Source organism: Rhinolophus sinicus, chromosome 14 (assembly GCF_057876585.1).
Source record: "Rhinolophus sinicus isolate RSI-liver-muscle chromosome 14, RSI-T2T, whole genome shotgun sequence".
Classification (NCBI taxonomy): domain Eukaryota; kingdom Metazoa; phylum Chordata; class Mammalia; order Chiroptera; family Rhinolophidae; genus Rhinolophus; species Rhinolophus sinicus.
In genome coordinates this window covers 136559158-136573123 of record NC_142514.1, presented here as the reverse complement: position 1 = coordinate 136573123, position 13966 = coordinate 136559158, and the positions used below count along the sequence as shown (strand labels likewise).

At 37.0% G+C, this 13966-nt stretch overlaps 1 protein-coding gene across 2 annotated transcripts in view; it reads right to left on the bottom strand.

Moving 5' to 3' along the window:
- The window catches only part of NARS2 (asparaginyl-tRNA synthetase 2, mitochondrial), a 130919-nt gene that overhangs the window by 23216 nt on the left and 93737 nt on the right, over window positions 1–13966 (bottom strand). Inside the window, exons 7-9 of one of the 2 annotated variants that reach the window (XM_019726379.3) lie at window positions 9060–9192; window positions 4883–4981; window positions 4738–4775 (exon numbers count right to left, since the gene is read on the bottom strand). In XM_019726379.3, coding sequence (XP_019581938.3) covers window positions 4738–4775; window positions 4883–4981; window positions 9060–9192 — 270 coding nt within the window. The remainder of the gene's footprint in view (window positions 1–4737; window positions 4776–4882; window positions 4982–9059; window positions 9193–13966) is intronic. The other variant, XM_074335705.2, reaches the window with a different exon arrangement.

The window sequence follows — 13966 nt, the reverse complement described above, 5'->3', positions numbered from 1 at the left end:
AAAAGGTAAGTACTCTGTATTTTAAAAACTTTAATACTATACAGGAAATGTAAAATAACTGAATTCTATTTCTGCTTGATAAAGGCTAAATTCAATGACTACACAAATCCTTTAAATAATATTTTATATAAAACAATTGTCACTAGTCAAGAATACACTGAAGTCTATTTATTCAAAACACTACAAGTCATATGGTACAGTGTGTGCGCACGCACGAGTGTGTATTTGGGGGAATAGCTCGATTCTAATCCTGCTTAGGTCGACTCTCATGTCCTCTCATGACTGTCAAAAAACTCTGGTTTCAAAGCCTGGCAAACCCCTCTCCATCTCCTGTACCTCCTCCTTGAAAACACTCAGCATCATGTCATTTATGTATGCCTCTCTGGTGTTCAGTTCCCTTTTCATTTCTAACTCCTAGAACTTCTCTTACTTTCTAGTGAACTCAACAATGCATTTAAAAGGATTTCATAATATTTTAACTAGCTTTTTCATATGTTTTGTAGCAGCAGTGTTTCCAAGTTATCTCATCTGACGTACTGCTTAAGCAGTATGATAATTTGATCCTTTCAACAATATAAGACAGACAAGTTACCATTTTATAGATGAGAAAACTGAAGTTCAGAAAGGTTAAAGATTTACTATTAATCATGTTCACAGTTGTAATTATTCATGCAAATACTGAATGATTCACCTTTTTCTCTAGATTTTAAATTCCGTAACAGGACCAATCCATGCTTATTTTCACTTCCAAATCCTCAATGACTAGCACAGTGCCTAACTCACAGTAGGTAGTCAATAAATACTTGTTGAAAAATATTGGTTCATTCATTAATAGCTAATAAGTGGTAGAGCCAGGATGAGAATCCAGGTCCTCTGAATCACAGATCATTACACTCAGTGTCTAATGTAAATGGTGATATGAGTTAATAGGAAACCTCAGGGGGAGGACCTAGTGTAAAGGAGACGCTTACTCTCATGGTTACTCAAATGTCATTTATTCAATCACTCAGTTATTCAATAAATATTTACTGAGTTCCTGTTAGAGGCACTGTGCTAAGCAACAGGAGTATAATAGTAAGCAAAAGAAACAAGTCTCTAACCACATGGAGGTGACAGACACTAAACAAATAACCACACATATAAATTTAAACCTCAACTATGATTTGTGCTGTGTGGCATGGAAGATGGTGATGGCAAAGACTGACATGGCACAGCCCACGAGGCCATTTCCCAACCTCAGTATTTTACAGACATGGACTCCAAAGCACAACAGTTAAGCGATATATAAGAGTCTTAAGGACAGTGGGGGAGCTACAATGACTCTCGCATTAATTCCAGTGCCCTTTCAAATACCTAAAGTATAGTGGTTGAAAGTCTCAGCTTTGAAATCAGATGAATATGAATCGGAATCCCCATTTTATCTTTTACTCAGCTAATCTCTTTGAGTTGATTCTTCGTCTATAAAATGGCAACAATAACTACTTACAGAGTTGTGAAGACAAAATGAATCACTAATGTATATAAAGTTTATCACTGTCTGGCACATAGGAAACATTCAATAAATGGTAGCTATTTTTTCAACCATCTAAGATCTAATTCATAAGATAGGAGCTACATAAATTCTCTTAAGATCTTCTCCCTGGTTTTCTGTCACCAGCACAGATTCCTTGGGATGCCCAAATTACTTCTTTCCTTATCTACCTAATGACTACTTTTATCAATATGCTTATGTCCAGAACTCTCCTGTGAATTCCTGATCTGTACACTCAAACTGCCTACCCAACATCTACAACTAGATGTCTGAAAAGCTTCTCGATCATAACATGATACCTGATGATGATGACCTTGATAACATGCCCCTCTCCTCCCAGCCCCCTGGTACTCTTATGACTCTCCCAATTTCAGCTAGTGGCAACTCAATTCTTTTATTTTTTAAATTTTTTTTCAGTTTATTGGGGTGACAATTGTTAGTAAAATTACATAGATTTGAGGTGTACAATTCTCTATTACATCATCTATAAATCCCATTGTGTGTTCACCACCCAGAGTCAGTTCTCCTTCCATCACCATATATTCGATCCCCCTTACCCTCATCTCCCACCCCCCTCCCCCCTTACCCTCTGGTAACCACTAAACTATTGTCTGTGTCTATGAGTTTCTGTTTCTCATTTGTTTGTCTTGTTCTTTTGTTGTTTTTGGTTTATATACCACATATCAGTGAAATCATATGGTTCTCTGCTTTTTCTGTCTGACTTATTTTGCTTAGCATTATATTCTCAAGATCCATCCATGTTGTCACAAATGGTCCTATTTCACCTTTTCTTACCGCCGAATAGTATTCCATTGTGTATATATACGGCAAATCAATTTTTATAGTTGTATAAAACTAAAGCACTGACCCTTGATTCTTCTTCTCGCTCTTTTTCACTCTCAGCAAATCCTGTTTGTTCTTTCTTCAAAATAAAGGTGCCAAAAATATGTATACACATTTTAAGAAAGGAAAAAACTATTAAAATTGTAATACAATGAATGACGCTAGCATTCACTTGGTTAACGCCATCTTTTAAGTGAACATCATACTACACACTGCTACGTAATTCAATTCAACTTTGAAAAGTAGTACATAGATAACATCTCTTAAAATGTGTATACAGTTTTTGGGCACCTCTGGTATATCCAGAATAGGACAACTTCTCTCTCTTTCCATTGCCACTATCCTAGTTTTTATGTGTCAACTTGGCTGGGCTACCTAGATACTGAATCAGACATTAGTCAAGATATTTCTGTAAAGGTGTTTTTTGAATGAGCTTAACAGTGAAGCAGATTATTCTCCATAATGTGGGTGGGCCACATCTAATCAGTTGGAGGCCTTAACAGAACAAATACTGGCCTCCCCCAAGAAGGAATTCTGCCCCCAGAGTGCCTTTCAACTTGAACTGCAGCTTCTCCCTGCATCTCCAGCCTGCTGGACCATCAGATCTGGAACTCGCCAAGCCTCCATAATTGGGTGAGCTAATTCCTTAAAATAAATCTTTCTATACATACACCTTGTTGGTCTTGTTTCTCTGGAGAACCCTGATTAAAACACGGTCCAAACCACCACTTCCTCTCACCCAGACGACTGGTTTTCTGCTCTCACTCTTGTCCTACAACAGCTTATTCTCAACAAGCGGCAAGAGTGATCCTGTTAAGTCCAGTTCAGATCTTGCCAGCCCTCTGCTGAGAACCCTTCAATGGCTTCCCCACCACATCCAAGTGAAAACCCAAACTCTTCATGGTGACATACAGGGCCCCAAATGATCTTCTCACTTCCATCCTTCTTTCTTACTTTATCTTCTATTATCTTCTCCCCTTATCCACTCCTCACTGTTACTTGCACACATAAGGTCTGATCCAGCCGAGGGCCTTCGTACTTGCTATTCCCTCTTCCTGGAGTGTCTTTTCTCACATATCCATATAACTAGTTCTTTTACTGCCTTTAGAGCTTCACTCAAAATTCATCTCAGTGCGATCTTCCCTGCTATACTAGCTAAAATTTCTACCTCCTCACTCTTCTTTTGTCTTTTCTTATCTACTTTCTCTTCTCTGGGATTTTTTTACCCCTTAGTATTATTTATTCTCATGGACTACATGTTTTACTTACTTACTTTGTTTCTTGGCTATTACTGTTACCTTCACCAGAAATGTAAGCTCAAAGAAGGCAGGGGATTTTATCTGCTTTATTCACTGCCTTAAGTATTTAGAGTCTAGAAAAACATCTGGCACATAGTAAGTATTCAATACACATTTAAGTGAAAGAAAAATACCTCAAAAGCCTTCACTTGTACTTCACTGCCTTTTGAGTCTTCTCTATCACAGGGCTCTTGACTATTTCCTTCTTTTCTGATCCCACCTCTGCTGCCTTGCTATTCATTCAGGCTCAACGACACATCACTTTTAACTTGCAGCCTGAAGGTCTGGGCTGACACCCAAAATTCCTAGCTCAGTCAATCTGCCAAGTTTTCCGTATTCCATACCTCAAGGACAGGTTGAATTCTTTATTAGAACAAAACCTTCCTAAACCTAAAGACTGCAAGTGAAGAATGATAACTTATTTTTAGAAACAATTTTCTACTCTTCTGAGTATCAAACTTACTTCCTACACACGCTGTAAATACACTGAACATTGTCTTATATGCCTATCTGATTAATTTGTTGGTGGAATAAACAACCAGTCCAATATCAAGTACTACCTGAACAGAATTATAGTGGAAATGAAGCAATAATGTATAGGCTATACCTAAAACACAGATTTTTAGGTTTAACAAAAGTGGCCAAAAAATAAAATAACCCAGTTTAGAATATACTATCAGGTTTTAGCAAGTGAAGGTAAAGAAGAAGAAGACTGAAACAGAAAAACTGAGAGGCAGATATTATATGTATGAATTTTAAGTTTTGTTTTTTGATCAACCTAAGTTTTGATTGCTAAAGTTAGTATTAGCTTGAATTGAATTAATACAGTTAATAACTACAATGTTCATTTATCTTGTTATAATTTACTCATTTTTATTTATTCATGAAACATTGATTATCAACTATGAACCAGACAGAAGAGCTATAAAAATAATTAAATCATGGCCATTCCTTGAGTCTAGGGAGTATAATAAGCAGATATATAACAAAAAAAATTTAATACAGTGTGATAAATAAGATGATAAAGTATGAATAAAGTTCAGAGAAAATATAATATCTACTTACATTAAAAAGTTGTTTTTTAGCATATGTTCTAATCTGTCCTTGGTAAGAAAAAAAGAAAATTTATTATTAAATGTAATTATATTCATTATATGCAATTAACATATTTAAAGAGTAGTGTACTAGGCTTTATCCACAAACTAATTACCTTTTGGCCAGGAGCTATAAATTTGTGACAAAGTTCAACATCTTCAGGACAACTTGAGAGAACCATCATTGTTGCAGACTTGAAGAGCTCCTCCATTACCTGTGAGAAATGACACAGAATCGCCTGACAAATAAGCTACTTTATATGAAAAACTTGTTTAGGGTCTTGTAAGAACTGCTCTCCAGGTTTTAGCAACCATAAATCCACAGGCCTCTTAATTTCTGAATATCCTATAGCAAGTTAGTTCAGTTTTCCCGATTGATTAGAGGAAGCACTGCAACTTCTTCTCAGACAGGTAAAAAGAGAAAGCAAAATGCTTGAATTTTTGTTAACAGTTTCAATACTGGTATTGAAGTGAGATATCAAATAAACAGCTAAAATTGATTTATGCCTCTCAATTTCAATATACTCACAGAATCACAACAATACAAGTACCTAGTTTACAGGATTGTTGTGAGAATTAAATGAGATAATCCATGTAGAAGACATAGCTTAGAACCCGGCTCACAGACGCACACAACAAATATTAGTTGTGAAGAGTGAGACACTGAGGAAAGTGCTTCATTCAGTCATTGGTAAATGAAAGTAAACTTTAAAATTAGATAAGTAATGAGATATAGACTACATCTAAATATATACGTTTTTGCATTGTTAAAGCATAAAGCAAAAATAACAAATCATTGTACAACACAAATCAGGATGTAAGAATTCATTCTACCAGGAGTGTCCATAGAAGTTTCATGGGAAAAACTTGTTCGTAAAAGAAAAAGGTGATTGGAATGAAAAATATTTCTAAAATATTTTTAATAAAAACAAATTTTTGGTTTGAAGTCAATGAGACCATATTAGGCCCCCCAAATGTTGTACTCATAAAGATACACTTATTAAGTACAAGCTGCCTCAGAGGAAGGCATTTTCCTTTCTTCTCTTGCATCACTGGTATACCCTATTAAGGCTGCAAACACAGTGGGGGGAATAAGCGTCTACTAAAATAATTTAATATGATCAGATATAAGAAAGTAGTTAATTACCAAGTGACAAACAGATATATTTATATTTACATATTTTACACACACACACACACACACACACACACACACATATATATATATATATGTGTGTGTGTGTGTATGTATGTATATTGTGTGAGTGTGTGTGTATAAAACAGAAGGAATAACTTGATAGAAAAGCAAAAGGAGGCTAAGTATCTTTTACCTTGAGACTACATCACCTTCAATTTAGCAGTGAGATAAAGAAATCACTAAGTAACTGAATGATTTATAAAGGGCCATATCCTCAATCATTGAAAAACAAGCCTGTGCATATTGGGAAGAAAAAGAACAGGTAGATTAGATAATACGCCTGCACTTTTGAGGAACACAATACACCTATTTGTAAAATGAAGACTTTGTTCACTGGAGCTGTTAAATCGGTGTCTTTCATGAGCAGTAAATTTTCATTTGAAGAAGTAAATCATTGGCTTCCCTAACCTTGACTTTCAGACTATGCTCTATCTATACTGTTGAAGAAAAAAAAGAAACTTAACTGAAAGGTTAGTATAACCCTCAGATATTTTAAAAAATATATTACTCAATGGCACTAAAATAGTAATATTTAATTACTATACCTCATGAGGGGAAAAATACTTTGTTATAATATTATTGCGTGTGCTTCTTTGTTGTTGTTATTAGTAAACATGATCGCAGCCCCCTGGGGGTGCGCAGGAGTCCCAGCTCTCCTGGTCCGATGACCTTGCCGACCCACTCCCAAGTACATCTTACCTCCCCCCACGGATTCAAGAGCTGGACTCCTTGTTATAATATTTTGATTTAATATTTAACAGACATCTCTTCATCAAGATAATACTTTCCATAGAATGTAATTTATAAAAGGAGAAAATTTAAGAGAAGCAGGAGATTACCTTTGGGGGAGCAGGCGTTTTCTTTTCATCTTTAGGAGATAAGCTTGTATTTCAATTAATTAAATCATTCAACAGTGTATGCCCTGAGTACCACTCAGTAGAGTACCAACTACGTAAGAATTATTTAATTATAGAATATATAATTATAGAGCAAAGATGATAATATTTAGTAAATTCTAACAATTTATGTATTGTCTTTGTAACTTCTCTCTGGTATCTATGTTGGGTCAGGTGAGACAGGGTCAAGGCATAAATGGGGGTAAAAAGTGTGGTGCTGTTCCTTACAACACTCTCTTGGCCTGAAAGAATAATACAGAATCGGGTGGTAGACTCAAAGTGAAAGCTCCTTAAGGAATTTTACTGACTCCTTGTAAGGCTCAGATCCTGAATCCCTACAATCTAGAAAAGGGTTATTCCACAGTATTACTATTGACATTTTTGGCAGATAACTCTTGGTTGGGGGGAAGGTGCTGTGCATTATCGGATGTTGAAAAGCACCCCTAGCCTTTACCCACTGGATGCCATTAGCAACCACTCACTCCTTATTAGGGACAACCAAAAATGTCCCCTAGGGGACACTGATCTGGAACAATCAGTGGGAGATGTTAAAGGGGATGGAAGTGGAGCTGTGGTGTGTGGCCAGAACACCCCATCAGGACCAAGAGTTTTACCCGCTGGGAATGTAACCACTGATGGTCCACAGCCGAGTCTCTCTTGAACCGTCCAGACCAACAGTGCTGTCTGACTCAAGGTTACGTCTTTTCCCAAGGCTGGCCCACAGGTAATGACTGGCTGATGGGGGCGGTGAGGCACAGAAGCCCACTCCTTCACCTTCACATGGGACAACTATGGACCGCTCTAGCTCCAAAGTTTCTCATGGGATTGGAGAAGGCCTCCATTAGTAAATGCATCACAGTTCGACGTTTCCCTCTGCCCACTGCTGCTTCCTTCCTTTCCTTACATGTGTCGTTCTCAAACATTCCCCAATTAGCCCATGCATGCAAATCTCTGCTTTAGAGTTGTTGTTTCTAAACAAACTCTAAATCCAACCTAAGACAGGATAATAAAATAGCCCATTCTTTTTGGTGGTATACGTGGTATTTGTTTTAAGTGGAATTGGGACATTTACTGGGGAAATAAGAATAGAAAGACATATAAATGAATAGAAGTGAGAATTGATGAAAATTGCTAAAATAACCATTTTGTAATTACAAATCCAAACTAAGATATTAACCAAAATGTCACTGGATCTCTATCCATAATATCCATAATTCATAATAATAATAGTTAACGATTTCAGGTTACTTACTAAGTGCCATGAATTATGTGCTAAGTACCTTATGTACATGTATATTACCTGTCTACTCTATGATGCAGGACTTATTCTCATTTTACAGATGGGGAAACTGAGGCTCAGAAAAATTAAGTCCATTGTCTAAGGTCACACAGCAAGTAAATGTTAGAGCTAAGAATCAAATCCCATTGCATATAACTCTGGAGCCTTTGTGCTCCATCTGGAATACGTCCACAGCCTCCTACAAGGGGTCCCAGCCCTATTTTTTTATCTCCCTCTAAATCATTCTTCATATTGCTGCTAGAGAGACTTTTCTAAAATATAACTCTGACCATGGCCTTTCCCACTGATAATGCTTTCTCCTTTACCCTTTGAATTACATTCAAACTCCTTAGTATGGCAGCATTTAAATACAAAGTCTTTCTTTCATGATCTGACTCTGGACTGCCTCTCCAGCCATATCCCTTGACCCCCAAACAAAGCTCTGACAGCTCCTGTGCATGCTTTCTAATACAGCTATGTAGCTGTTTCTCTAACCATGGAGACATTTTATTTATTTACCTAGCAAATCACAGGAGCTGCTATTTACTGAGCCTCCTATGTGTAGACCCCATCCTAGGTGCTTTACATTACATATATTTTTTCATTTACTCCTCACAACAACCTTATAAAATAGGTGCTATTGTCCTCATTTTACAGGTGAGGAAGCCAAAGATCACCAAGGTAGCACCACGACAAAGTTAATGGCAGACCTGGGATATGAACTGAAATCTGTCTGACTCTAAGTAAACTATGATACTAAAGGCATTCAGTAGATGTTTATTAAATTAAGTAATTCTCTATGTCCTTCATTCTGTGAACACCTATAATGTACAGATGTCTCAGGTAAAAACATATACAGAAGCATTTTAATGTTACAGATGCCTGACGTTTAGAAATTATTTTAAAACTTGCATACCTACCTGCATGAGATCTTGAAGGCTTTCAATAAAGGACATCTCTGCTTCTACCATATAAAACTCTGCCAGGTGTCTCCGGCTCTGAGAATTCTCTGCTCGAAATGTTGGACCAAAGGTAAACACTCGAGTAAAAGCTCTGCAATTGGAAATTAAGAGTATAAATATAGGATTCACATGATTAATATTAAGTTTTAAAATATTCAGTGAGCTCTTAAAGAAAAAAAAAAAGTTTTGTGCCTCTGTCTTGTCCACAAATCCACACATATTAGCTGCTGTATTTCTCTAAAGGGTGATAATACTAGTTTCATTAAAAATGTTACATTTATAGAAACTGTTTTATCTTGAAGGAATGTGCAAATGCTTTACAAACCCTATGGCTTACTAAATATAGAATTATAACCACTTCTGGGTGAACTCTGCTGCAGCTGCCGCAAACAGCAGGCAACTACATTTCACAGCAATCCAGAACAAAGTAAAGGAAAAAATTGCCACAGCCCAAAAAGCCACACAGAGAACTGAGATAGTAACAGTTAAAACCAGAATTTCATGTGGATAAGGTGTGCTAAGTATTTTTTAAATATGTGAGAAAAGAATATCAGACATGTATGGTAATTTGTCTTGTTCAAAGCCTACCCAAGTCCCTCACAACCACCCAAGTGTTCAAATTAATGCTGAAAGAACCCTGAAATTTGGGAGTTAGGATGGATTTTGAAAAATTGTCAACTTTATTCCCTGTTTTCAGAAAAGACTATAGCTCAGCAATCCAAATGGGAAAACAATTTACTTTTAAATTCCTGCAGAAGTGGACACTACATCTTCTCTCATATGGAAACAGGGCAACAACTGAAGTTAGAGCAAACCTATTTCTTGAGGACTATCTAATCTTTGAATTTTAAGGTTGTACTAGAACAAAAGAGGAGGTTAGGCATTCCTTAGCCATCGTCCTTAACACTCTTCATCTGTCTGTCATCAGTCAGACAACATTAATATCAGAACACATGTGCAGAAAATAGACGGATTGTGGATATACATACCAGTTGCCTTTTTAAAAAAGATTCTTTTTAAGTAAAGATATTCTGGGAAATGAAACAGTAAAATGATTATAGTGGAAATCAAAAGATTTGTTTTTTCTTTCCAAAGGCTGTTTCAGTTAAGGCCTACTTGGTAAGTAGCTTAGGAATAAATGTTTTCGTTCTACAGCCACTTTCCTGAGACCACAATCAGTTAACCTCTGAGAACCTTAGTTTCTCATGGAAAAATAAACAGTAAGAACTCAAATATTACTATGGTAACCTCACTCCCAAGATTCAGATGCAGACTTGCTTACTAGAACGTTCCTGAAAACCAAGAACCTACCTTGTAGAAAATGAAAATTCTTGCCCCATTCCCCAAAACAAAAACCAAAAATAACAATCTTGCTTTTCCTCTACATTTTCCCCAGCTCTGTTCTCCTCAGTTAATCCACCTAGTCACCCAAACCAGATTCCCTCCCCTCTCCCCCACTGACCACATTTCCTGTATCATATTGAGCACAAAACTATACTGTTTACACCTAGGAAAGTTCTCTCAAAGCTAGAGACTTTTCTTATCTCCACAGGTACTAAGCCTAACTCCTGTGTCTAGCTTGGAAAACTACAACAGCTTTTCAACTGGTGTCCACCACCAGACCCAAAATACTACATATTTTCAAACTCAAATCTGATTATATCAGTCAGTAATTTTAAAATCTTTAATGATTCCCCATTGTTCAAAGGATAAAATTCAAACGCCAAACTTTGACTGGAGTTTCCTTCACAAAGCGTCTCCTCCAGCTGCACCGAAGACATTCTCCTCACACATGCCCGCCTGCTGTTGGGCCTTTGCATAGGCCGTTCCCTACTCTGTAATGCCCATCCCTTGCTCCTCTCTCTCTAAATGGTGAATTCCCATCTATCCTTCAAGACTTGGCTGAAATGTCACTTTCTCTTTGTAAGCTTAGCATACATCTCCCAATTTCTTGTTCCCTCCTTTATGTGACTATAATCCTTTGTTCATATATTTCTTATACAGAATGTATCACTTTGAAATGTAATGATGTATCTCAGTATCTTTCTTCTCCAATAGACGATGAAATTTTCCAGAGCAGGAATCATGTTTTATTCATATTTACATCTCCAGCGCCTAAGATAAAGCAGGTGCTCCTGTGGAATGAATGAGTGCTAATGACGATGACAGGCTTCCTCAGTCGTAAACTGAAAAAGCACAACATCCTCACAAACAGTAACAGTAAAAATAATGCACATAAAAATACTCGCACTGTTTCCTGTGGCAGTTACTCAGTATCTAAAATGGGTCAAACCATCTAGGCCTGTCCCAAACAATAAATTAAAAAATGACAAGGCCTTGAATTTCCAATCTGTGACTATGCAAATTCTAGGGAGGTTGGCAATAGTATATCGAAATACATAAAATGACTTTTCTTTCTGGTACTGCATCACAAGAAATTGTATATACAGATGTTCACTAACAATAAAGGATATTTTATTGGGATTTTCCAGGGCGTAAATAGAAATGAGATGGCCTAGCTGAAATTTACTTTGGGGGCTCTGAGGGAGATTTACAAGAAATGAGCAGTTATCTTCCTGAAATACAGGGAAAGCCAATGGTATTGCTGCTCAAAAGAGATATGTCATTCTTATTACGGTACCAGGTACAGAGAAAACAGTGGTGTCTGAAAGAACTACAAATTCAAGTCACAAGGGCATCTGCTTCTCACATAATGATTCTATGTTGGACACTCCAAGACAACAGCGATGTTTTATTTAACAAGGGTTAATGATTTTCCCTAGCAATGCAGGCTAAGCTTTCTAGTAGAAAATACAGAAGAGGATCAGGGATTTTTATTTTAATTATGGTAAGGACCAGGCTCTGACTGAGGTACCCAAGAGTTAAGTATTACTCTACTAGGGTATGCAAACACTGATGGCCATGGGCTTCCTGCCTCTGAATTAACAAAGATAAAATGAGGTGGAAGCTATGTTGAAAAATTGCCTCACTCAGCATCTAGTCTTCCAGGAGATGAATGTTTAAATCATTCAATAACGATGACCTATGTTAGGGCCCTGTGTTCTGTTATAAAAGCAGTGATAGCAGTAGCAACAGTGACAGCAGCTGCCATGTAAGGGCTCCTCGCAGGCCAGACATCAGATGTAGGAACCTTAGAGTTAACTCAGTAAACTATTGTTAAGTTCAGAGAGGTTAAGAAGCTTTCCCAAAATTCATTGAATCTCTACCCGGTAAGTGGGAAGGCCAGCTTCAAATCCAGATCTCACTCTAATGGTCACAGCCTTAATTATATTAAAATAATGACGCTCAGAACTGAACATTGACAAACCCAGAAAATTAGAAAGAAAAATTTGTAATACACCCACCCCACCGCACACCCCTCAGAGATAACCAGGGTGAGTAGTTTGGCATATTTCTCTTCCTTACAAATAGCTTATTTGTTTTATATGCTAAAGTTGCAGCTCTCTATAAATTCTCTTCATGTAAATTATGAGAATGATAAATTTTCATCAATGTTTTGTAACCTTTAGTAAGTCACAGAGCCTTTTTGGTCTTCAAATTCTTCCATGAGTAAAAGATGAGGGCAGATTCACATTAATTTCTAGTATCTTTGTAAGGATTTTCTTCCTAGGTCCGTGTAAAATCACTCTTATTTTAATTTTTGTTGATTTTTTTATTTTTCTCTGTCTTTCACAGATATGAAAGCCATTTGCAGCAAGGCTTGAACCAACCAACATTTAAAATAAGATCTGAGAACAAGGCCATTTCTAAAATAAGATACAAAACCAGGTGAAAGGCCAGTACTGCTGTGAGAAGAGACCAGCAGAAAAAGAAAACATTCAGCACTAAAAAGCATTCCTGTGCCAAATTATGGAGAGAGAAAAGCTATATAAGGAAAATCCATGAGCTTGGAGTTGATGTTTAAGATAACAAAAGTACATTCAATACACATCAACCAAGTTAGCTACAAAAAAAAAAAAAAAAAAAAAAAAGGCTTTTTAAAAACAGAAAGTTACCAAAAAAAGGTTCTTCAAAGGTCATTTTCCTCCTTGTGTGGAGTTTATGAAGACCTCAGTGGGCAAGTGGAATACTATAAAATGATCACTGATTGCCTGGCCATTTATTCTTTCTGGTCTGAAATTCAAGAGCTGAGCTTTATATTTTGAAAGAATAGAGAAATTGTTTTTTTTTAGCTGGAGAAGAACTTATTCAGCGACTTTCCCTAAGGCCCCCCACTCCCAACCTCCGATCACTTCTCTACTGTCAGTTCAGTTAAGTGTTCACTGAACTGAAGTGAACTCACAGCTTTAGTTTTTAAAACAGTCTTTGTCGAGTGGTATTCCTATCATTCACAAAATAAAAATATAATCGACTACAGCTTTGTACCCATTGGATTATCAATACTGTGACTTACTTGTCACTCATTGTTTCTACATGCCTAACAGAGTGGACCAGACACCTACCTCCTTTTCAGCTTTCCTCTATTCCTCGATCATGCAATACCCTTGGTGGAAGGGGATAAAAGAGATGTGACCCTCACCATTTCATCAATTCATGTCAAGAATCCTTAGGGAGTATGACTCTAAACTCTAAAAATTCTTCTTTACCATTACCGCTAAAGATTTCTACAAAATTAATTTTCTTGAACATGTCCTAAATATTTGATTTGGAACTGACTTTCAGGCCTAAGCAAAATGTAATCTTAGTTGTATGATGAAATTCAAAGGTCATGCGAGAGTCTGACAACAATCCTGCTACAGGGAGTGGAGGGTTGGCTACTCTTCTCCCAGATGACATCTGAACTGGGGGATGAGCAGCCCAGCAAAGGGAGCACCAAACACATAGGTCCTGAGGTAGGAAAGAGC